At 40.8% G+C, this 26,804-nt stretch overlaps 2 protein-coding genes across 4 annotated transcripts in view; one reads left to right on the top strand and one right to left on the bottom strand.

Moving 5' to 3' along the window:
• The window catches only part of LOC141759643 (beta-1,4-galactosyltransferase 2-like), a 301,777-nt gene that overhangs the window by 59,204 nt on the left and 215,769 nt on the right, over positions 1-26,804 (bottom strand). The window lies entirely within an intron of this gene.
• The window catches only part of ctnnd2a (catenin (cadherin-associated protein), delta 2a), a 315,831-nt gene that overhangs the window by 208,323 nt on the left and 80,704 nt on the right, over positions 1-26,804 (top strand). For all 3 annotated transcript variants that reach the window (XM_074621862.1, XM_074621863.1, XM_074621861.1), the window contains exons 13-14: positions 5,372-5,504; positions 17,712-17,925. In XM_074621862.1, coding sequence (XP_074477963.1) covers positions 5,372-5,504; positions 17,712-17,925 — 347 coding nt within the window. The remainder of the gene's footprint in view (positions 1-5,371; positions 5,505-17,711; positions 17,926-26,804) is intronic.

Genomic DNA, 26,804 nt, shown 5'->3' with positions numbered 1-26,804 from the left:
TCTATAAAATGTCAAAAAAGTGTTGAAAAAGTCGATCAGTTTTCCCCAATGCCCAAGATGACGTCCTCAAATGTCTTGTTTTGTCCACAACTCAAATAGATTCAGTTTACTGTCATATAGGAACATTGATTGATCACATTTAAGAAGCTGGAATTTTGCCCCACTTTTTACCCCGCTAACAAGCGGCTCAATGAGACCACTAAACGTCATCACGCCGCTTTGTTCGCTGTTACCACCTCGTTGTGTTTACTCGCGCTCATGTGACCGTGGTGTAGTTCGTTTAAAGCCTAACATTAGCTTTTTACTTCTGGCGATTGCATTCAGGCTTCAAAAATCATAGAAGTGGTGTTCAGTTATCTTGCTGAATGAAAAATGTAAATATCATAAACGTGTGTTTGCCACAGAGCTTATTTTCTGCAATAATCCAAAACCCAATGGAAAAATCCCATTGGCTTTTTGTACAAACATACGTCATCCCTGGAGCATTCTGTTACCAATGTCACCCAGCTGCCCATTTGTTTGTGTACATGGTGTGTTTATTCGTATTGCTGTAATGTATTGTATGTCCAGGGACCGGTATAAATGTATATTTCATAGTGGCTATATACAAGGCCATTCCACTCAGCTGCCTTTATGTGCAGTTTTACTCATCACGAACAAGAGACACTAAATTTCACCTGATGGTACTCATCTTTTCTTTCTTTTTTTCGTTATGTATTACATTCTCCATTACATAATTCATCCTTCCACACTTTACCTCTGTCATTTCATCCATTTGAGTTCAGGGATACGGGGGAAACATGACAATAAATGATGCAACAGAAGGAAGATGTATTGCGGTCACTCATGTCTTCTCCCTCAACCTTCAGCTTCCCTCTACACAAGGCAGAGGAGCTGGAATTATTCACAGCAACAATCAACCAATCTGTGTGTAGAAATCAGCATCACTGTGGTGTGTGTGTGTGTGTATCCAATCAGTGTTTTTTCAGATTAGATGAGCTTTGCTTCGTCACCGTGTGTGTGCATACATGTATCAGTGGCCATGTTGGGATTTCAGATAGAGGTTGAGCTGTCTCATGAGACCTGGACATGAAAAGAGAGAGATATGAAGTTTTTTAAAAAGAGAGAAATCCTTTGATAATCCTTACATTTTCATGTGTTGTACTCTTCTATCATTTCACCTCCCTCCCCGTGCACATGTGCATGTGTGTGTGCCCGCATCAAAGCCCCACCATCACACAGCAGCCTATTCCTATGTCCCAGTTATATCACTCCGTCTCTGCCTCCACCCTCCACCCTCCCTCCTCCACGAACCCCCTTGCCACCTGCCTTTATTCTCGGTATGTTAGACCGCACTCCTGTCATACCTGGTGTTTCCATTCGAAGTATTTCGCTGCATCACGCCTCCGCATGCCTCAAGAAATGGCAGAGTTACCCGTCTAACCAGGAACACGAAGCTCTGTGTGGCAACACTGCCACCTAATTTATTCTCCTATCTGCCGTATCAAGAGCATGTAGCACAGGTGTAAAAAAAAAAAAAGGCAAGTCAACAAATTGTTTCTGTGTGGCATTTATTGCCACACAAGGCATAAAATAATATAAAGAATATGGCACTCAAGCGGCAGCATATTGTGTTGCAGATTCCTCAAAAGTTGTGTGGGTATTTAGTGTGAGTTTTGCTGGCAGTGCCTCTTTGATCAGCCCTCCCTTGTGCATGCTGTATCCCTCTCTGTTTGCATCCCGCTGTTCCACGTCATTGGCTTGTCGCCTGGCGGTGCGTCTACCGGGGCTGTAGCTCTCATTAGCACCCGTGTTGACATGACTGGCATCTCATCTGAGGGTTGTTTTCCTCGTTTTCTATCCCTTTTTTTTCAGCATCCTCTTGCCCGTTGTAGCCACAGTTGCCTTTTCGAATGCTGTGCTTTTTCCCTTAACTCTCCTTCCTCATTCTCATTCTCCCTCTGTGTTTCACTCCGTCTCCCTCTTTCTCTCTCTCTCTCTCTCCTGCTCTGTTCCTCTCTCTCCCTACCAGGGGTTTTTAATTAATGGCGAGCCATGATGCTTATCTTATCAGCAGATCACTCTGCTTTCTATTAACTACACTGACAGAGCTGGGAGGCTGCGGGGGATGGATGACACACACACACACACACACACACACACACACACACACACACTCATACGCTCAAACACACACATTCACATCAACACAGATACATAGACTAAAGTACAGTCACGGATGCATATGAAAACACACACACTGATGGACACAAACTCACACGGAGACAAATGACACACAGGCATTTGTGTCCACATAAACACACATCATGATCCTATCTTAATCTTACCACACACACACACACGCACACATAAACAAACAAACTGGCCTGATGTTATCTGGCTGTGTGATTTAAGGGGTGTTGTTTGAGGGTCTCTCCTCCTAAATCCCCTAAATGCCTTGGGAATCCCTCCCTCTTCCTCCCTCTCTCTATCTCTCCTCCACCTCCCTCCTTCAGTCCTGCTTTCTGGCTGAATGAACACTTATCATTCGGCAGATAAAGAGCCGTCCACGCTGGAGCTTGCTTTATCTTTGAGAGCCATGTTTACTCCCCCCGTGAACGCTCCGCTTTTCACAGATGTTTCATAGACCGCATTCGCCTCATCTGACAGAGATGAGAGTGGCTTCATCTTCCGCTGCGAAAAAAAACTTCAGGCACACACACGCACAATCCTCCACCCCATCAATTTTAACTTCTCCAAGCGGGTCAATTGTCCCATATTTACCACATTTTCATGTTTGGGGGGAGGCTGAGCTAGGAGGCAAAATAAATCTTTCACGATAGCTTGATGGGTGATTACAGTGAGCCGCATTTTGGCACAGAACGGCGAGCATGACGGCAGAAACGACAGAATTGATCCTCAAACACCACAATCGATGGGAGCGGCGAAAATTTCAACATAGGTTTTCTTCAGATCGCATTGACAGTTTTTCTCAAAGCATTGAGACAAAGAGAGAGAGAGGAAGTAACAGATAAGCAGTTTACAGAGTGGTTATTGGAGAAAATATTACAGTAGATTGTGGAGACACACACTCGCGCACGCGTGTGCACACACACACACACACACACACACACACACACAGTCGCCCACACTTTCTCGCACAGTCATAATTTTCTCATTTGGGGGACCGTAGCAAAACAATTATCAGCAGGGGATAATACAATAAAGGAGACCATTTCCTGGGTATTACCAAGGGACAAAACATTTATTTCACTTTGTCCAGTGTGCTCATAGGAGTGTAAACTCCTAATGGTAGAAAGTATAGAACATAACTCACACCACTCAGACTGCAGACAGCGTGCAGGCAGTATAGTAATGCTGTGCTGTGCAATTCGTCAAACTTTTTACCCCTTTTTCTAAGTTTACTCAAATCTATTTCTGGACTTGACACCGTCACCAAGACGTGCAAGACAGCGGCTCTTCTTCCTCCGCGGGCTGAGGAGGTTTAACATGGATTCCAGGATACTCTGCAACTTCTACCGTCACACCATCAAGAGCATCCTGACTGGCTGAATCACCACCTGGTATGGCAGTTGCCCCTCCATCAACGATAAGGCTCTTCAGCTGCCATCCATGGAGGACTTCTACACCCAGCGGTGTAGGAAGAAGGCCAACAGGATTATTACAGACCCCCAACCACCATTGCCACAAATTGTTCTGCCTGAACGGTACCACAGCATCCCATCCCGCACAACCAGGCTCAGGGACAACTTCATCCCGCAGGCCATAAGACTGTTGAACTCTTGAGCTCCTGAGCTCCTCACTTGTCACCATTTTCACTTTTACACCTCTGTGTATATACATACATATTTATCACTTTTTCTATACATACTACATTCCTGTCTACACCTCTGTATACATATTATTAGTACTTCTCATTATTACATACTACATTCCTGTTTACACCTCTGTGGATATTACTTCTCGTCATGCACAGAGAGGCAGAATCTCTCCCCTTCTGGTGGACCCCATTGGACCTTATTTTGGAAAAAAATATGAATGGTAATCAATGGCGAGAGACAAATATTTCTTTGATCCAGTTTGAATTGCGCCATGAATCATACATATGATGTTTGTCAATTTAAAACATAATTTTGCAAGTCAAGAAAGTAGCAGTTTGTCAGAGTATCATTTAGTTTTTTGTGAAACTACTCAGTGAACTACATCTCTCGTCTCGCACAATAAACGTCACCAAAACTAGCTCTCTAACTTAGCTATGTTTCACGCACAAATGTAACGTTATCTTACCTGATGTGTTTTATCCAGCAACTCCTGGTCTTTTTATCAGCCGGGAAGCGAAAGAACAAGCAAGAAAATTGACGTCAAAAAAAATTACAAATTTGCAAATTTACATTTAAATTACTATTTTATACTTATAATTATATGTATTTCAACTGCACTATATTGCACTACATTTTGCTTTAACATTTACTTGTGTGATTTCCCCTTTTATATATACATATTTTATGAGCATTGTTGAAGGAACCTGAGAGCAAAGATTTTCATTGCCAATGTGCCAACAAATAAAGAACCTTGAACCTTGTGCGTCTATTCATGGTTGTACTGAAATTATTTTATTATGTGCTAACTTGCTTGCATTGTGTCTCACTACATCAAGATAATTCAGATGGCTTTTCAGCGTGTCCTTCAACATGGTAATCACCACCACTTTGGTTCAAAACATTCAACTATAGTGTTTCTTTTTCACTGCACTTTGCATTTCAAATAAACATGCCAATCAAACTATGCAGACAATGCTGTGATGTGTTTCCTTAGATCTCCTTGGAGCTTTTATAAGTGACACTTGGCTACCGTTTTCCTACTTAAAAACACAGTTTATAAAGCTTTTTTGAACTCTATGTTGAATCATCTGGCCATAGAGAGTTGAAAGACATTCAAAGACTCACATTGTTGTTCTTTAAGGAAAACCGCATTGCATTCACTTGCTCTCGTTTCCTGTGATGGGTGGAAATGACAATGTTTTGGCAAATTGGGCATTCAGTGTGTGATTTGCATCATTTCTGTCCCCCTGTAAGCTTAACTTCTTCATAAGAAGATCGCTCTTTGGTTGAAAACAGAACAAAGTGGATTTTTTTTTTTACATTTAAACCTTTCTCTCATTCATACTCAGCCTTTTATATCTATATATCAAGTAAGTGAACGTGTGAATATGTGTAGCTCTGGGTATGTTGGGGGAAAAAGAGTGTGATTTTTATTGGACTACTTTCAGGTAATCTCCTGTGTTTTGCGTGAGATGCTTTTTTTAAAGTGCTGCCGGAATCAAAGTGTCTCTGTCTGTCTTTCTCTACAGAGAGTTTGGGTGGAGAGATCCGGAGCTGCCAGAGGTGATCCAGATGTTACAGCACCAGTTCCCATCGGTGCAGTCCAACGCTGCAGCCTACCTACAGCATCTCTGCTTCGGAGACAACAAGATCAAAGCCGAGGTTTGTTTCTCTGTGTGTGTGTGTGAGTATTAGATTAACATCAGTGTAGTAGAGGAGGGATTGGTTGTAACTCTGTTGATAAAAAGGTACCATAAGGAACCAAGTGAATACCTTCTTTTGAGTTGCAGTCCGAACATCTCCGGCCGTTTTGCATTTTCCTGCACTCTCTTTCAAGAAACACTGTTTTAACTAACCAGTTCCACACTGATGGTCTGCATGATAAAGCTTGCCGCAGCCTCCATCCCTAAGCTGTGCCTTCTATTGAGTAGTATCTATAGTGGCAGTAAAGTTCAATTAGTCCCAAAGTCACGACGAGTTTGTCTCTCAAAAGCAATTTTGAAGGGAAGCCCCTTTGGAACTCTCTAAAGCCTTTAATAAGGCCAGCGGTGCTCTGAAACACTGGCAGTGGCACATGCAGATGCACTCACATCCAAACCCACAGATACACGAGGTCTTTTGTTTTCCTCTTTCTTTAAACGCTCCTCAACACACACACACACTCACACACACACACACCTCCCCACCCTATATTACCCTCAGAATCAATTTACCAGTAAATGAAGGCGAGGGCATTGACAGTTTTTTCTTAGTGAAATTAATTTCAGTAGAGTCGGTCAATAAATGTGATGCCACGTTGCTAAAATGCTCATTCACACACAAATACACCAGCGTGATGTGCGCGCATATGAAAACACACTTATCCTAAAAGCTCAATATGCGAACCGAAAAAAAAAATTATATTAACTATCTGCAAATGCAGGCAATTAAACACGGAGACTAATATTCATTCACACCGACCCACTTACCCACCCTCACAAACAAAGACACATATTCAGATACAAAAAAAAAAAAATGCAATCACACTTACATACAACAACATCACAATCCGCTCCCACCCCCTCATCCACGTAGCTCTGAAAGAAACTTAAGTGTTTGTGTCTTTTGTAATGGGTGTAATTACTGCATGAATGGAGGTGTCCAACAATGGAGGAAATAGCAACAGTGTATTTACAGTGGATGCTTCGGCCTGCCTTCATCAGTCGGTTTGATTGTCTCGTTCAAGGCCCCAAGGCGCCGCCAAACACTATTTACGCAAATTAAATCTGGAAGAGATATCAACCGGCCAAAATTGACGCTTCGCGTCACATCAAATAAAAGCATGCATGCACACACTACCACGTGTGTATGACAAAATGCATGTGCACTATGATGCAATGACACACACACACAAACGTGTGCTCTCAACCGTGTTTCTAAAATAGGTTTTAATGAAAAATAAACTTGACAGACGATCACAAAGCCAGATACGGGATATTAGTTTGGTTAAAGATCCTTTTTGTTGGAATAAAGCAAGATATTGTGCTTTTATACTGTGATGAGAGTAATGAATGTGTTTTGTTATGATAAATAAGAATATTATTTATTTTAAAGCCCTATGGAACAAAGCAAGCTGTTACCGATAGGTTTACTTTTGTATTTTCCCCATTTATACCAGTGCTTCTCTTCATAGAGTTTAGCATTTACATTATTCTTTTTCACATTTGAGAGTGAAAACAATTCTTTTGTTTCCTCCCCTTTATCTCTGTTGTTTTAAAACTCAACTTGTGGTATCGTCTTACGTTTGATTACCTTAAGAGGCCGTAACGCAGGTGTACGTATGAACTATAGAAGAGCCATTAATGAAGGAGCACATCTCGTAACATCTTGTCTCTCATTGACGTCTTTTATTTCTTGTATCTTCTTTATATCTGTCAGTATTAATTCACTTTAAACCAAAGTAAATTTAAAATAAAGTTCCAAAACAAAGCAATGGCCTTCATAAGAGAGCCTGTGAATGGTAGTTGGTTTCACTATTGATGTTTACTCAGCTTGTGAGCCTCTTACGTATCTTGGCGGATCTTCAAGGTTGTGATGAATCTTATTTTCTTTCTTTTCAACAAGTTTCAGAGTTGAAGAGTAAATGTCTGCATGGCTCTCTTTATTCCGTTACGAAGGCTACAAAATATATGCAGGGACATTAAGGTATGGAAACTACAATATCAATCACGTAAAGATTGTTGACATTGACTCTCTTTGCTACCAGCAGGTAAAGAAATGATGTTTTATTAATTCTTAGACTTTCATTTCTTTTCTTCGGTGACCTGCTCTTTGGCTGTAAGGGTGGGACTTCACTTGATGAAGTTCTGTGATAATTATACAATAATTAAACAGTAATAAGTAATTATTTTCCTCATCCACTCATCAACGTCTTGGCCCTGGCCCTCGCTGTTAGCAATAGTTAATGTAGACAGACATTCCATTGGTTAACTCTCAGAACACCACAACCTGCCAGCAGGTTTGAAAGGCATGTTTTCTTTAAAAAAAAATCAGCAAAACTACACCATTTATCACAAACTATAGAAACAGTAAAAACAGAAATTATCGTTGGATTTTAAAATGTTGGACAGTCCTTGAATGAATCATGTGTGACGAACGCTTCCCATGGGAAAAAAATAACCAAATCTTAGCATGAAATAGTGATAATTCATCAAAATCACTTTATTCTACATGTTTTATTTAATATTTTGCCAAAAATAAACTATTTGCACTAAACAGATCCTGTAAAAATCATTCAATTATGTGCTTTTCAGTGCAACTGGGAAGCCATGAATGACTCTGCTGAGACACATAGTAACATGACAAAAAATGATTGAAACTTTGACAGGCTGCAGGCTGCTTACACAGAGCAGAGAGGGCAAGAGATGTTGAAATTGTAAAAATGCAATGTATAGCATGTGGAGCCCCACTTTTTTCCCAATATTTGTAACACCTGTTGTGTGTATATAGATTCCATTTTATTTTTTAATGAAATTTTATCTGCTTTTTTAAGATTTATGACATTATACAGTGTTATACTTCACAAAAAACTTTTTTTGAGTTCTCCCTACTTCCATGTATGGCCATGGTTGTGCTGCTTCCATAGAGGTTGCAATGAATACTAGGCCACAGTGAGTAAAATGTGACGGGAGCATCAAACGCCCTGAAACGGCTTGGAGTTCATTAAGACTACCGAGATGACCAAAACTAAGGAATACATTTATTCTGTTAATTGATTTTTATTAGATCAATGCTCTTTTGATTGTTTACTTCACATGAAGTGTGCATCCAATTATATTTAACATAGCTCCTTGGGCAAGTTCACAGTCTCTTCCATCACTTGTCCCTATTGACTTCCATCATGGTTTTGTCAGGAGGCTATATTAAACTTTGCTTGACACAGGCTGGCATTGCTCCAATCAGCCGATAGGGAAGCGGGAAAAGCAGACCAGGGAAGGGTCTTGTTATGATTAAAACATAGTTAGTTAGTTAGATATATGGCAATTTTTGTTAAGTATATCAAATTGATAGTTTCTTTTGGTTGCAGGGCAGAGTAGTAATTTCACTACAGAAAAATTCCATTGTGATATTTCACATCTAATGTACCTTAAATTTCCTATTGTCACGATTTTTTTTAAAACATTTTCAACACAGTGTTAAATCCATGACACATTTTGTTTTGTCAGATTTAAAAGGGATGTCACACAGTCTTCTAGCAGTTGTTAATTGTCCCATATCACACGTTATAAAAGTAGTGCTTAGTGACTGTGTGTGTGTTTGTGTTCAAATCTGTAAGCTTGCCTGTTTTAAAAATAACCTTCAACAGCAGTAGTTGAATATGCACGTCATTGGCACCGTTATTACCCAGGGATTCATTTCAAAGCAGATGTCACAGAAGATTATATAATAAAGGGACAGATAATGCTTTTTAATTTTCATTTGCCAAAACTTGGCAGACCGCGCAGATGATTATCCGCTGTACCTGGGAGCGCTTTTCCTTTTAGGGGTCGTATTTTTATCCTGCAGCGCCATCGCTCCTTCTTGTTAGAGATTCACAGGTGTGTCTTAAATTGTTTAAAAAGATATCTTGGCTCGGCTTTTGATGGTTATTCATATACATTTATATTCATTATTTATCCATCAATTCTTTTCATTCTAAAACCAGAGATGTCATTTAACAAATTTGACAGTTACTCTTACAAAATAATAATTACCAAAACACTGAATCAAAATGATGGTAATTCTGAAAGTGTGGCAGGTAATTTTAAACCATTACTTCACAATGCAAAATTAGGTAGGTGACAACACTCCCTATATTTTATCAAGATATTGAATAGTCGCATCAGGTTTTCTTTCTTCAAATTGAATATCTTCAAGAAATTAGCTGTGAATTCTCATGATTTTTTAAGAGCTGCCTACTCAAAGCCCTCTTAGCTGTTCTATAAAAGAAGCTGTTAATCAGAGCTTTATTACTTTCATAAAATGGCAGTAACAGACCAATAAAAACCTATAGAAGTTTTAATAATCTAATGAAACAAGAAGTATTGAATGCTATTTTTTTAAAAAGCTTGAATTGGCAGGGATATAGTCAATGAAAACATTGCTCACAGTAACATATGAATTTAGATGGCAAGCTATTTGTTATGAGCACTGATCTAAAGACTTTTCTCTTCTTTTCAGTCAGCCAGACAGACACAGATGGCAGGGGACACACTGAGCAGCTAGATACAGCCACAACATGGCTGCTATTCGTCGCTAAAGAGATACTCTGCAGGGGCAAAGAGAGGGGGTGAGACAAGAACAAGAGAGAGAGACAGGGTTCGATAGAGAGGGAAAGGGAGTGACGGAGACAAAGAAAACAAGAAAATTATGCTTTCTGTTATCTTGGATCAGATAACAAGGATGCAGTCTGTGGTGTTCTGAAGTATGGAGAAAGATGATTAAGCAGAAAATTGTCTCTGGATGTTTCATCACAGGTGTGTGTGCATTTGGGTGTGTGTGTGAATGCTTGTGGATGTCTGTTTGTGAGAATATGTTAGTTCATATAAGATCAAGCATTTATGTTTTGTGTCCTCACATATGCCCATATCTGATCAGATGTACAGAAAGAGAGAGAGAGTGTGGTAGGGCAGATTGAGGTCTGACCTCAGCTCGGATTACAGTTGACCACAGAGGCAGTTGGCAAATTCATTTTCAGCATCCTTTATAGATGCTCTAGACACATACACACATACCGTACCCATACACACACACATACTTAAAGGTGCAGTGTGTAGGGTTAGGCAACATCAAGGAGTGAGGTTGCAGATTGCAACCAATTGAAACCTCTCCCGTGTGTCAAGCATATAGGAGAGCTACAGTGGCCGTGTCAAAAACATGAAAATGCAAATGGCCCTCTCTAGAGCCAGTGTTTCGTTTGTCTACCCTAACCCTAACCCTGGGCTACTGTAAAAGCCAACTCAGTCTCACTCCCAACTCGACAGATACCGCCTATTGGGCCCTCTAGCGACTGTATGCGATGCACCGGGCTTTCAACTAACTCCAATGTAAACCCACCCACAGCGTTATTCGACAGGCGGAGCAAGTGACGTAGTGTTAATAGCGTGAGAGTCCACTAAAGGTGGGCGGGAGGGGTGGTGGATGGGTCAAACAAACACAAAGACTTTCAACCAGGAGACCGGTGTCCGTGTCCCGTGTGAAACTAAAAGTAACAATGACCTATTTTGTCACGTCAGTCGCTAGTCACGTGACTCGTTGGTATCATCAGTCCTGTGAGTCGCTAGTCAGTGAAATTAACGTTAACCACGGCCGTTTCCTAACCCTAAATAAGTGGTTGTGTTGCCTAAACCTAACTTCCTGTGAAAACGCAAGTTTATTTTGAAGGGACTCTATGCGTGTAAAAAGCGTATATATTGACAAGACGTCCCCGGTCCGTCCGAAAGTAACGCAAGAGGGATACCCCGTGCGTCGGTCTCTGATCCCGAGGGGCGGTATTTGACGAGTTGGGGGTGAGAACGTGTTGTAGAAACCTGGCGGCCGGCTCCGTAAAGAGGACCCACTCTGTATTTTGATATAAACGGCTCATTCTAAGGTAACAAAAAAACAACAATTGTTATTTTCAGACAATTACTCACTAAAGAAAACATACTTATAAATATTATATTCCATTTCTGCCAATAGATCCCACTAAATGTTACCCTCTGTTCCCTACTAACAGTTGCCTATTTTTTTCGCACCCAAACTCACAATCCCATTGACATGTCAGCTCATGCATCCCCTTTAGGTACACCAACCCACAAGAACACACACGCTGGGTCAGACTAAAGTTCAGTCACATCAGTAATTCATTTTGTGTAGCAGCCTTGTCGATATCCATTTATCCAACGGACCGGTTGAAGGGAGAGGAACGTGCCCCCTGACTCCCTGTCACACCCCCAACACCACCCCCCTCTGTCTCTCTCTTACACATATCCATTTGGTTTAGTTCACACCTCATATATTACTCTGCCTCTCCCACTTTATTTTGTTATCAGTTGCCTTAATTTATCCTCCTCCCACCTTATTTTATGATATGAAATATTTTCTTTTTTACAGCAGACCTGCTTGATTATACAGCATAGTATGAATATATTACGGGTACTGGAGACTGGTTCTTTCACAGTTAGATCTGCGGTATATTCTCAGTGTTTTACGGTTTGTTATTAGAGACAACCAATGAGGTAAAGTCAATATGGTAAAAAATCTTGTTTAGATTTTTAGACCATGAACTGTGCAAACTGTGAATATCTGCTCAACAGACATCAGCATGAAAGATGAGAAAGACACAGCGAATGATCCGTAGCAAATACTATAATAATATTGCATGCTTCTGTCGCTCTTTACACAATGCATACCGTATATGCAATTTTCCACTCTGATCACTGTGTAAAATTGTGTGTGTGAGTGTAAAAGCTTTTTTTAATCCCAGTGTCAATTCTCACTACAAATACTCTCATCGCCTTTTTATATTTTTGACATAAACAGGAATATTTCAGGAAGAGAACCTGTTGTTAATCCCTTGCGTCTGGGTTTTCCTACCCTCCAGGTAATAGGGTGACCAGGTGTCCCACTTTACGAGGGACTGCACAGCATTTTTATCCCTTGTCCCACTCTACTTTTTAAAAGTCAAACCACTGCAGGACAGACCCTTTTTTTTTTTTAAATCTGGCTTTTATCCAATGGTTGTGAAGAAAGCAGGGAAGGCTGTCATCACAGGATTGTGTTTGCTGTCAAACTGCGCACATGTGGGTCAAGTGCAGGTTAACGTTTCACCGTCTCTGCTACACTATGCCCAACGGAGGAAATTGCAAGTCACCGCACAGTCACCATGGTCATATGTTAGTATGAAACTACTGGGGACCACCCACTTTTCAACACATGCACCAGTTATTAAACACTTTCCCTATCCCCTGCTGGGAAGAGTAGTGCTTTTTTTATTTTCTCTGTTTTTGTACTCTTCAAACAACAGAGTAGAGCCTCTAGTGTATTTTGTAGGGCTGTCAATCGATTAAATTTAATTGAGATTAATTGCATGACTGTCCATGATTACTCACGATTCATCGCAAATTAATCACACATTTTGTATCTGTTCAAAATGTACTTTAAAAAGGAGATTTGTCAAGTATGTAATACTCTTTTCAACATGGGAGTGTGCTTTTATGCTGCTTTATGCAACTATAATTACTTTTAAATGTATTATTGGAAATCATTTAACAACACAAAACAATGACAAGCCTGACAGGCAACAACAGCTGTCAGTGTGTCAGTGTGCTGACTTGACTATGACTTGCCCCAAACTGTATGTGATTATCATAAAGTAGGCATGCCTGTAAAGGGGAGACTCGTGGGTACCCATAGAACCCATTTTCATTCACATATCTTGAGGTCAGAGGTCAAGGGATCCCTTTGAAAATGGCCATGCCAGTTTTTCCCCACCAAAATGTAGCACACGTTTGGAGCGTTATTTAGCCTCCTTCCTGACAAACTCTGACATTGTTGGTACCAATGAATTCCTTAGGTTTTTGTAGTTTCATATGATTCCATATATCCATGTATCTTCACTCTAGCTTTCAAACTGAGCCCGTTACAACCTCCAAAAGGTTGATTGCTTTATTTGTTAAAGTTAAATTAGTGGCTTTGAAACCTCAGCAACATTTCCTGTCACTCTCCATAATTTGGTTTCAAAAATACCCTTTGAAATGGGTCTACATCTGAATTAATGGTCATATGTTATTATGAAACTACTGGGGACCACCCGCTTACCAACACATGCACATGCACATTGTAATTATTAAACACTTTCCCTATCCCCTGCTGGGAAGAGTGGTGCTTTTTTTTTTGTTTTCTCTGTTTCCGTACTCTTCAAACAACAGTAGAGCCTCTAGTGTATTTTGTAAAGGTAGATATTTTCGCAGTTGGGAATCTTACTTTTGATACTGCTGCAAAATAAGCTTTGTCCCTGCCTCAGAACAATATTAGGTAGCCATAGGTTAATGCCATATTTGGCCCAGTTTAGAAGGCGCCACAGGGAATTGTTAGCTAAGGGCCAAGAACTCAATTAGCTGAAGGTGAAAGGCTTTAAAATGCAGTTAGCCTGAAGCCAAATGTCAGGTAAAAACAAAAGCTCTTCCATTTGTATATACCTGCCTGAGTGTGCACATGCATGAAAGGCTGTGACACATCTCCATTGTCTCCTCACTCACAACATGCATGCAGTAAACTGTCTACGGTTTGCTGCTGAACAGTGTTGACGTTCCATATGTGGTGACTCAAACGCACTTGTTAGGCTTCACATGCCACCGACTCAGGTATGTGTCACCCTTTTGTCCCGCTGCCAGCTTTTACGCCGGCAGCACCTCTGATTCCCACAATCCCAGCTGTCGCCGCTGCTAACTGTTACCACGGCAATGCTGTCGCTATGGGTTACCAAAAGCCGTGGCCGCCGCGGAACAGTGGGAGACAAAGACAAATCAATCTGCGCTTCTAATCTTCTTTACATGGAACAGAGGAGGAGGCGCAGAGGTATTGGCAAGCCTCGTGGGTAGCTCAGAGGCGATACAAAGTAATAGCACTATGGCTTTTATGGAATAACAGATTAACTGTGACACAAGCATAAAGAGGAGAGGAGCAAGAGATCAGAATGGGGAGGAGGAGAGGAGCAGAGGTGAGGACTGCAGGGCATATGAGGGACAGCAAATCAGGTTGAGGAAATTGTGTGGCCAGTGGAGCAAGGTTAGTTTGCCATTCATTGCATCCCTTAATCCATTTTAATTGAATAGATAAGCAAAGTCATTTTGCTCGATAAACTCCTGCTGTGTCATCAAACGCCTCCATCCTCTCCCCCTGCCCTCCATCACTTTCTTTCTTTCTTTCTTTCTTTCTTTCTCTCCTCACACAGTCATCCTCTCTCCCCACCTGGCCCACATTTATCATTTGTTTTCACTATGAATAAATCAAAGTGAAATTCCACTTGTAAACACTCATTCTGCTGTGTGCTTTCTTTCTTTTTTTTTTCTTGGCCTATTCGTGCCAGATGTGTGAGGTTTCCACAGGAGACAAAACAACGAGTTGCCAGGGATAATCACAGGAAAAAGACTCTGAAGCTTATTGCACTTTGCTGTTCCTGTCAACGTGTCTGTGTGGTACACACTCCACCCATCTGGTGCTTTCACGATTATACAGACACCAAGAATTATTTACTAGTACATGTACTTAACGTCCCAGGTCTGGGGGAGAACATGCAGAAAAATAAAGGAGGGTTTCAAGAAGTCTGATTACGCAGTTAACTGTGAAAACCTTTTTTTTTTTTTTTTTGTGAGTTATCTGGATGAGTAACTCTGCCGGTTGCAGTACTCCAGAGATTTAATAAAAGTGGAAGCATGAAAGACACACACACACACACACACACTAGTTGCTCTACCCATGTTTGTATTAGTCTCCTGGTGATCACAGCAGCCTGTTTCCGGTGATTAGTACTACACCCCTGTTGATCGGACTAAACACGGCTTGCTGTAAGCTCTTCGGCCCCCCAAGGCCGATGAAGATCCCTGCAGTGGGGAAGCGGTGTGAGAGGGTTTAAAAAAGCACCAGCACAGGGAGAAGGCAATACGTGTATCGCCATGGTTGGAAGGCATTATGTGTAACACCATAGGGGGAAGGCATAATGTGTAACACCCGAGTGCCCTCATTGTGATCCCCACTGGGCTAACAGCCCTTGTCTTGTCTCGCAGAATCAGGATGCAATCATAAATCTGCACTGATTGGCTTGTTTGTTCCTCTCCCTTTGTGCGTCTGTCAAGTACATAAATAAAATACAAAGAGAAGAGGCGGTTACATAATAGTTCTGCTTCTTGGTGGCATACACCTTTAAAACAAGCCGAAGAGTGATATATGAGGAGGGTGTAGTAGATGCTTGCATAAAATACACATGACAAATATTCATGTAGTCTGGTGAGTCTGCAATTAAAGGTGTTTGCATCTTTCTTGACAACCTTCTTGGCCTTTTTTTTAGGGAGTCATACCAGCCATGAGGCTTTCTCCAGTATTTTAATAAGGTTTCAACATCTGCTGTTATTTGGTAAAAAGAGTAAGACAAATAATGGAGGCATGTATTTTGTAGTTTTAACCTGCGACATTAAGTTTATAGCCTGATAATTACACTGAATTGCCATTTAGTTTCACTTCATTCATTCATATGTGAATCACTAAACAAATCTGAGATGCAAATGTCTGGAACCAGGCTTCTAAGTTTACTACCGGTACTAATGGAAACCTTTTTTAAATCCACAGTGTATCATAATCCTTGATTGTATGTTACAATTACATAGTAAAATAATTGTCTGCATTTTCCTACTGGATAATAAAATCTGGATTAGTTTTTTAACATGTTGTCGGGGTTGTTAAAGGACTAGAGGATACAATTATACTATAAAGGTGTAGAAGTTATGTTCTGTAGACATAACACATTTTAAAGCATCATTTTTAACTGGACAATTTCTTTATATTTTTATATTTATGGTATATAGCTATATATTCACGGTTTATAAATGTTTAGTTTAATATATTTGTCTTAAACTGGGATTTATATGGGATTTATTTAATAACCATGAATATTAAAACATTTTTAAAAATTGCATTTTATTAAAAGATGTAAAAACAAAAAAAACAGAGCTATTGGAGGGGGTAATATTCAGAGAGAAAATTCTGAATTTCTGACTTTAAAGTCGTGAATTTACGAGAAAAAAAATTGGATATTCTCTGAGATTAAAGTGGCAAATTTATGAGAAAAAACTCATACATTTCTGAGATTATAAAGACATAAATTTACGAGAAAAAAACTTGGATATTCTGTAAAATTAAACTCGCAAATTTACGTGAACAAAATCACAAATTTGTGAGATTATAAAGACATATATTTATGAGAAAAAAAACGCAAAACAAGTTATCAGGATGCTTTAAGTCTTTTGAATTTTAAAGTTTTCTATGGTAGGGACCACAAATGCCTCTTTGGTTTTTAAAATAAACTACTGTTTTCTGATATATTTTATCATAGCTTTTAACTTTAGCTTCAATACTTTCCATAAATCATGCACACGTTTGCACTACCATTCATGGAGCGAATGAAAAATAGTACAACATTGTTATATAAAGCTCTTGAACATAGTTTTCTATTTTACGAAGCAGATGTGCCTCTGACCTATTTTCTCTTTCAGTTGGCAGAAGCCAAAAGTGTCAGTAGTGATGTGTTTGTGCACGGTCATGTGAGGAAACGTAAACCAGACAACCGAGAAAGATAAATGCAGACAGGACGGAGACAAAAGGACGGACACGCATACAGAAACAGATATTACATGTATTAAAAAAAGGAGGAAAAAGCAGATTATGTGAAAATAGGAAATATTGAGATGCAGGATGAGAGACAGATAATACAGCAGAAGACAGGCAGAGAAATATTGCATTATGTTTTGTTAGATTATAAGCAAAGCTGGTGTCACAGCTCTTATTCCCTTCCCTCACCGGTGTAATTTAAGTGTCATTTTGTGAAAGCACAGTCATTAGCTGTGTCGTAGTATCTTTAATTAGTACACACTGGGTTGTTAATCTGATTGGCAGGACTGCCGGATACTGTAGGCCACACACACACACCATACTGTACACACATAAGTAGCTACCTGTATAAACAACTGTTGACCACCAACATTGTTCTGGAGGCAGATGTTAATAATAGAGACTCTGTGAAGTCTTTGTGCATGAGTGTGTACAATGTGAGTCTATGATGGATTTTTTTGTTGTTATATATAATTCATTTAACAGATCCGCAGACAAGGAGGCATCCAGCTGCTGGTCGACCTGCTGGACCACAGGATGAGCGAGGTCCACCGTAGCGCCTGCGGAGCCCTGAGGAACCTGGTGTACGGCAAGGCCAACGACGAGAACAAAGTGGCCCTGAAGAACTGCGGGGGGATTCCTGCCTTGGTCCGCCTGCTGAGGAAGACCGGAGATGTGGAAATCAGAGAGCTGGTCACAGGTACTGTAGCCGTGGCAAACTTACACTTCACCTCCTTTGCATATATAAACGTATATATATATATATATATATATCATGGTGTAGCTGCAGTTATTCTCCAGCAAGACTCTGCTTATATGGCCTCAGGAGAGGTTATAATGACTTGTGCATGTGTGTGTGTGGATAGAATTTGATATGTTGAGATGCGAGGATCAGTCATGCTGCTATATGCACACACAATTACACCAAATCTGCGTCAATTTATGTACCTACATTGCAAGAATGTTTCAGACAGCGAAAGAAGACGGTCAAGGTCAAGGTCACTGTGACCTCACGTCCATCCCATTCTCGTGAACGCAATATCTCAGGAATACCTTCAGGGAATTATTTCTTCAAATTTGGCACACAAACATCCACTTGGACTCAAAGATTAACTGATTTAGAATTTGGGTGGTCAAAGGTCAAGGTCACTGTGACCTCACAAAACACGTTGTTGGCCATAACTCAAGAATTCATGTGCTAGTTATGACAATTTCACGCAAATGTCTATTAGGATAAAATGATAAAGTGATGACATTTTGGACAGACATGGATGTAAACTGCTACTTGACTGGTTGGCGGAGGCATACAATCGAGAGGCGGTAATTCTAGTGTTAGCTTACTGTTTATTTGTTTCATCTAATTGTGCTTTTACTCATTATTCTGTGAATTTAGTAGACGACTTTGTGACTGATTACTCCTCTGACTTTTTGTGAATGATCTAGATTTGGTAAAATCAAAACTTCAAAATATAATACTTACATACTTGCGAGGCATGCACACATCCGTAGCAACAAACACACACTTTTAAATACACATAGCCACCATTGTATTCTAGTTTCATTTGACCTCGGCAGATAGTTGTTTTATCCGAGTGATTTTACATCTTTGAGAATTTATACACTGAACTCTCAATGAAAGAACACTTTTCACAAAATGTTACTATTCACTATGCAGCAACCAAGGCCGTTCGTCTTTAGCTCCTTCAGATGCCAAACAATTTAACATTCCACCTGAATGATATTTTATATTCAATCACAGTTCTCCTCAACAGACTAATAGGACTCTAAGGCATAACTTCTGGAGAAAATGCAGAGAAAGCAGCCAATAATTTCTTTTAAACATAATTTCTCTTTACAAGTTTGTTACGTGTCCTCTCTTTTCAACTGGTTGGGTTGTAATTCATTATAAGTTTGGCTCTGTGTTTTTTTTGTGTGGGTGCCTGCATACAATCACAAAAAAATATGAGTGTAGCATTTGAGTTCCTACTAGCAAGTGTGGTGTTTTGCAATCACTGGTCAGCCTTGTTTTAACCTTGAGGGCACGAGCAGTACAAGTTAGCCAGTGCACTGGAGACAGCAGTGCACACACCCACACAAACTTAGAGACATGCACACACGCTCAGATGTACAGTACTTATTGTGGAGATGCACACAAATATCTGTGTAGGCAAAAGATGTATGGATTAAATTCCAACACCCACCAAAGCAAACAGACATTACATGAGCTGATATAATTTGATCTCCGTTCCTCCTGAAATATTTTTCGATGTGCCTCCCACTAAGAATTTAATATTCTACTAGAGGCCCTTTCGCGCTGCGAGCAAACACTGACACATGCACTGCATCCCTCTCTGCTTAACACAGACACACAGATGGTCACATTCGCACACATACACCACCTCGAGCATATGTGTAATCTAAATGTGCAGCTACAGTCATTTCCCTGCATGACATTGGTTCTACAGCCTCAGGACAGGTAATAATGATGAACCCACAGTGTGTGTATGTGAATGTATGTATGTGTGTATGAATTGTGTTTAGGCATATGTGTCACAGGATTGAGTCTTTAAAGGTCAAAATCTGTGATATTTATGAAAATTCACCAAGTAATAATGAGACACGGAGTCTCAGACACACACAAGGTGTAGACAGGCGAAAATAAGAGTTTGGCTATGGTTTAAATGAAGTGAGTTGAGCTGTGACCTGTAATAGGTGATGTTCTAATGAGCAGATCTCCCTGGTATGTTAAGAACAATGCATCTCCCCAGACAGAATGAAGGTTACGATATTGTAACCCAAGTTCTATAACACTGAATAAGGCATTTTTAGGTGACCAAAAATGTTAATATTAACTTTCATGAACTGAAAACAGACTGTGAAAGGGTTAAAGTTGTAAGACGAAAAAAACACGGACAACACCCAGACCGGACAATGCCGTGGTAGCGACCTGTCAATCACAAGGTAGCCATGCCCTAAAGCATACCCTGCTTTATGGTGTATTTGACTCTAAATGGGACCATAATTTACTAAATGAACATCATGCTGTATTGAAGAAGACTTGAAACTTGCGATTGAGACCATAAACTCATGTTTATAATGTTTACTGAGGTAATAAATCAAGTGAGAAGCAGGGTCATTTTCTCAGCGACTTCTATACAATCAGACTTCTTTTTGCAACCAGAGGAGTCGCCCCCTGCTGGCTGTTAGAAATAATGCAAATTCAAGGCACTTCCTCATTGGCTTCACTTCTCAGACCCAGAGGTTGCCCACTGGTTCTAACTCACACAGGCTCCGCCCTCTACGGAACTCTATAGGTACAGCGGTGGTGCCCGATGAATGTACGCTCAGCGATGACATCACATCGACCCAACCACACTGATCCTGACCCACTAGATGTTAGTCGCCACAGCCAGTGGGCGAACACCTTATATACTGTGGGTCCGCATGTATTTGGGTAGGCACGTCCTGATTGGCCGGGTACAATTGTGCAAATTTTCAGTAGGCGAATGCATGCTCGTGATTGGAGGAGAGTATTACCCATTGAGTCCAGTAGAGGGCGGAGCCTGTGTGAGTTAGAACAGGAGAGAGCCAATCCTTGCCACTCTTCTTCTATCCTGTTTTTTCATCTAATTTCACCTACTTTCCTTCTCTCCTCCATCCGTGCTCTCATGTCGATCGCTTTCCTCTTCGCACCTTTCTTCTCTCTCCTTTATCCGTGTGCGTGTTGCCCTTTTATGTGGTTCAGTGTCATGCATCACATCGAGCTGGAACTGTGTGTATCTGCACTTGTATCACCGTTGTTTCTCTCTCTTTGCACAGACAAAAAAAAAAACCTTTGTTGCACCAGGTTAGTCCCGAGATAAGAGAGACACGTTCACGCTCCTACCAGAGGATTGGACGTTCCTAAAGATAAAGTACAATCACGCTCATTCACTCATGCAACAGACGCACAGGAACACACAAAACCACACGTGCACACAAAGAATACTGAGATAAAGTCGGTGGAGCCCTCTCATGTTCAATTTGACTTCTGACCCCATTTTTCCTCAGCGGGACAAAGCTCATCTTGGAGCACACACACACACACACACACACACGTGTACGCTCCAACATCCATCCCTAGACGCATTCCCATAGGTCACTCGCTCTCCGAGGAGAAGGGGACCTGGGGGATCACAACAGTGACAGCCAGCAAGCCAGTGAGGAGTTTTGTCTCTCTCTTTGCAGACCCGTCAAATACTGATAACAGCCTGCTGGAGAATGGTGGACATAAAAAAAACGTAGGATGTGGGAGAGGAAGGATGGAAGGAGGCTGTAGGAGCTATTTATGTGTTGTTAGTATTTCGTTGTTTTACTGCAGTATTGTTTGATTTATTATTCTAGATTTTTACTTTATATAGATTACATTTTTGATAGTGTTTTCTTTTTCTAGGTATTTGTCCTGTATAACTATATTCTTGTTTGGTATATTTAGTTTTTTGCATAATTAGTATTTTGTTTTCTTTTGTTTATGAATTAGGTAAAACTGTGAACACCCTTGGTCATATAGGTAGGTAGGCAGGTAGGACCAGCATGCACCTGGGTGAGCTTGTGTTTTTTTACCAGAACAAGAGAGGCAGCGACATCCATGTTCGTTTGCTTTTCTTTTTTGGGTTAAATAACAATGGACAATGGACTCTATTGTCTGCGTAATCCACATACCCATGGTGCGTCAGTGGCCCCTTTGATTTAATTTTGATTTTGTTTTTGATTTTTGCGACAAATGGCCACTACTGAGGTTTTTCACTGTTATGGACACCGCTATAACAGTGGAAAGGAAATACAGCTTGAAATAGAAGGATATTAGAGACATGCAGATGGATGGAGAAGGAAAAAATGTTGAGCAGAAACAGGGATGATGGAAGGAAGTAAGCTATTCTTTTCCTCAGACAAAATATGTATATTTTAGATGGTGGAATATGGTTGGAAGAAAGTGAACGAGGAAGAGAGGAAAGAACGAACAACAAATGGGAGAACGGTGATTAGTAGGACGGATGAAAAAGATGGGAAGCTAAAAGAAGAGTATAGGAAGGGAAAACAAAACAGAAGTTTTGTTTTTATTCCAGATAAAGAAGCGAGAATGTGCACCAATCAAAATCCACAGACAGAGCATTTAGCCTTGGCGCTGAGCTATACGCATCAGTGATGGCAGTCGCCAGATTTCGCCTATAGGGACGTTCTGGCACCTTGAAAAATATCAACACAGCGCTGGAGAGACTAAGAGATTAACAACACAGCTTGGAGATGGAGTGTGTGTGTGTTTGTGTGTGGTCTGTAAGCAGTTTAACGAATGAATAAATTGCACCGCAAGTCATACTGCATCATATTTTGAGCTCTGACTTTTATAAATAGTCATCCTGCACGCACACACACATACTGTGAAAGTATATCTTACCCCTCTCTTTCCCTGACTCTTCCTGTCTTTGCCCTTCTCTGGCTTGCTCTCCCCTGCTGCTGGCTGAGTGAATCAGTGTCATGCATGACTCTACCCTGTTGTCTGTTTACTCTGGTACTTAGCATTGAACTCCACATTTCAATTGCTTTCATGCCAGTACGACTATATTTTGAAGTCTATCTTCATTTGCCTCCTGGAACACCCCTGCTGGATCTCTAATTCACCACTTGAAACCGTTGCGTAATGACTCTGTCATTCAATTAGGACTGTGTTTTTTCTTACAAATAGAGACAATGAGTAAAATGTGTTAAAATTATCTTTTTTTTATGCTGCATTGGCGATTGAAACAGTTTTAATTAAATGCGTCCATTTTGCCAAGAATTTGTGCACAGTGATACAATGCTTGTATTCAGATTATTTTCCATTGTATTGGCATGGATTCAGTCTCAAATTAACTTTAGAAAATGACCAGTAACTACACACACTGAATATGCCTATGAAGCAGCTCCAGACTTTATACCGCATGACAGACTTACTTCTCTGGTTTCTGGCTTTGAGAGAGAGTAGCTCATGTTCACAAATATTGATTGAACTTTACTAGGCCATTGAAGTAACCTATTGGGATTCTTTATTTAGGTGGTGTTCCCCTTTGATGTTTACAAGTTGAAACTGGAGGTAACTCTGCAATACAAAAGATGGACAAAAGTCAAATAAAAAATAGTTCAGCTGATATCAGCTAGCTGATTTTGATGGTTGTTGTTTCTTGGCCTCATTGGACAGGTTGTAAAGCAGTTTCCAACTTGAGGTATGAGTTGGTTTGGTCAAATTTTTTATTGTAAAAATGAAATCTTTAGGAGAGAATAATCTTGATGGCAAAAAGCAGTTCATTGGTTGAGATCCTTTTCTACCAGCTGGAAAACAGAGGGCAAGATGAAGTAACATTCTCCAAGTGCTGTTGTACTGAACCTCTAAAGGCCCTGACACACCAAGCCGACAGTTGGCCATCGGACAGTTTTGGGCCATCGTTGAGCGTCTGTCAGCCTACAGCATGTTTGGTGTGTCCTGCACCGTTGGCTCCATTCTGCCGATTCAGCTTGTTGAATCGGCGGCAAAGGCCGTCGGTGAGGGAAATCACTCTGATAGGCTTTTCCGCTTAAGCGCACGCAAAGAGAAACGGAAGTGAGGAAAGCAAGCCAACGAGTAAAGTCCAGAGGGCACACACAGACAGCTCTTTTCATTCTTCATCATCATCTCATCTGATCTTTCCAATACACAGATAATTTCACAATGACATGGCCATCTGGAATGAAACTAAGTGGTGAGTGAGAGTGGTGTGAAAATTGGCTAAAGTCTTTGCGGTGTGTTCGACTGCAACATTTGGGCCCAGACACAGGTGACGTTAGGCGAGGCAATGGTCAGCCTTTGTTGCCGCTAGTTCTTTGATGTCGGGTTGTTATGTCTTGGCCTTAAATGCTTTGGACGGTAGTTGTGAAGGGCAGCTACCAGACGAGTCTGTGTAGAACTCCTTTCTCAGGTCAGTGCTGCAAATACCAACAACGTTTTTAAAAAAGAGTTAAAGAACAGAATAAAGAAAGAAAAACCTTATTAGCCTTTCTGCATTGGATTTATTGCCAAATTACATTCTTCTCAGAGCTTGACCTTCATTACTAATTGGTGGCTAAATGATTTGTAAGCAAGCAAATGGCACTTGGTGAGGTTCATCAGGGGCAATGGTGCGTACTCAAATGACATCAATAAACACAATCTTCAACTGCTGGACTCAAAAAAAAGAAAAAGCAGTTGTGCTAGAGTCATAACAAATCAGCCTCCTCATTACTGCCTCTTTGTTGTCAGCTTCGTCAAAGCACTTCCCTATTCTCTGTGATTAAAGAATCTGTTTAGGTCTGGGGAAATGAGACAGGGCATACTTTTTTTTTTTTTTTTGGAGTGACCGGAAAAACCTTCCCTCAACAATTTACCCTATCTCCCTGTCGGTTCTGAAGTTTAAATATAGACAAGCTTTATTGGCTCGCTGGGTATAAGCGTGAGGTAGATAGGGCGAAGTCAAGGCTTCCGGGCCTGTCAGTCAAAGTCTGGTCGATGCAGAGGCTTTGGGTGTCAATAGGAGATGCTATCCTTACTCATGGGCTCACCTTGAAGCAGTGGACCATGGCACAACCCTGCTGCTGCTGCAGCTGCTGCTGCTGTCTGCTCTGAAATGCTTGTTGGGCTGAGAAGCAACTGCTGCGGGAAGTCATGTGTTCAAAATGCGGGCATTTGTGCAAACATCTTCAATGTATAATTCTTAAGTTACAATAGTTATTATTATTTTTATCTGGAGACAAATGTACATTTTGGCTAATGTCTTAAAGTGCAGCTTAATATTCCACGCATTGCACAGCAGTGAATGAAAGCAGATATTTAGACTCTTAAAGGGATAGTTCGCTGGTTTACCTTGCCGTGAGACAGCTATACAGTCTATGTTTCCTACAGGAAACTGAAGCAGTTATCTATGCTCTTGCCAAAAACAACCAGACTCAAATGAAAAAAACTTAAATTTTACCTCGCAGAACATGGGGGTTGCTGGGCTTCCGCTGCCTCTATCGGTTAGTTTGTTTGTTTGTGACTTTGGTTAGTTCGGATTCACCAAAGTCCACCAAAGTGTTCTGCGACGTAAAATGTAAGTTTTTTTTCAATGGAGTCTGGTGGCTTTGGCGAGAGCATAGATGGATACAACAGCTTCAGTGACTACAGTGTAAACCGGCAAAAGTATTGTAAATATAACGTACACTTAAACTGATATTGTTTTTTTTAGGTGAGGTTTCTTTTAGGCGGATAAAACATGTTTTGCTGCTAGCCCCGTCCACAGCAGTACATTAATTTGCTTCTGTGCGGTAACTCCTGTCTGTTTCTCCAAGCTGGGATCATGCCAACCGTCATCTACTGTAGGTAATACACACTTACTATGGATAAGTACCTCATACAACCTCACTTCAAAACAACATAACTATCCCTTTAAACGCATTACAAAGCAAAACAAGTGTATGTGTATACAGGAGTGACCAATATTTTTCTGCTTATGCAAGCTGATGATGCTAGCGACAAACCAACATAGTGAATTAGTACTGCTGCCATCCTTTACTGGAAAATGATTGTGTTACTTCAAGGCATGAATCCCCGCTCCGAGTACTGTAGATGTCCAAATCTCCATGTCCCCACTATTATTATAGTATTTGACAGAGCTCATAACCTTCTTTCACAAAATGCTTGAGGACATAGCTCCACCACAGTCATTACGGTGATTCCTGTGGGGAAATAGGATGCCTTCACCAGGATGACTTTTTTGCTGCTACTGCTATGCTATAAAATTGTTAGTGTCCTGCAGAAATGTCTCTGCAGCATTGTCACAATTGGAGGCCCTGGTGGGAACGAAACCCCCAGTAAAAGGAGTGACAATTTGCCCACAATACAGGACTTAACCTAGTGCTGACGGATGTTCTCCACGAACAGGGTGGAAAGTTTTATGACCCCGGGGTCAAGTCGGCGATTGTTAACACGCTGACACCTATAATGTTATCCAAAATCAATATTTCTCCTTTCAATTTTCATTTGCAGATTTTTGTCGACACATTAGCTATGTAATTTGTCGTCTTCGGCTTCACTCATCACCAGGTTCTGACCCCGCGGCTAACTAATTCACATAGAGTCGCACAGATGAAGGCTGTTTAATAAAACACCGCCACTTGAGGCCTAACAGGCCTCGCTCTCCCCTTACAAGTCACACTCTCATTTATTCATGAATTCATGCAATCATCTCCCCATTTCCCCAAACCACCCAGCTCCTAGGAAACTGTCCGTCAAGCGTCTGAGGGGAGCTAGTCAGAGGAGGGAGAGGCAGAGATAAAGACAGGGAGAGAGGAGACACACACACACACAGACACAGACTCCGGCTTGATGTCATTGTCTGTTGGTCACATACTCATAAGGACACTTAGCGAAGCATTACTATGTTTCTAGAGCAGGCAGGTGTGTGTGTGTCAACCTTGAATTTGGCCAATGTTAGACAGTGGCAGACACAATGTCCTTGCCCCAGAAAACACAGATGAGTCTATTCCTCTGTGTTTCCTCCTTCTGCTTAATCGTCT

The sequence above is a fragment of the Sebastes fasciatus genome, chromosome 21, assembly GCF_043250625.1.
Source record: "Sebastes fasciatus isolate fSebFas1 chromosome 21, fSebFas1.pri, whole genome shotgun sequence".
NCBI classification, from domain to species: Eukaryota; Metazoa; Chordata; class Actinopteri; order Perciformes; family Sebastidae; genus Sebastes; species Sebastes fasciatus.
The sequence above is the reverse complement of the archived record's forward strand: the minus strand, read 5'-3'. Positions and strand labels throughout refer to the sequence as shown.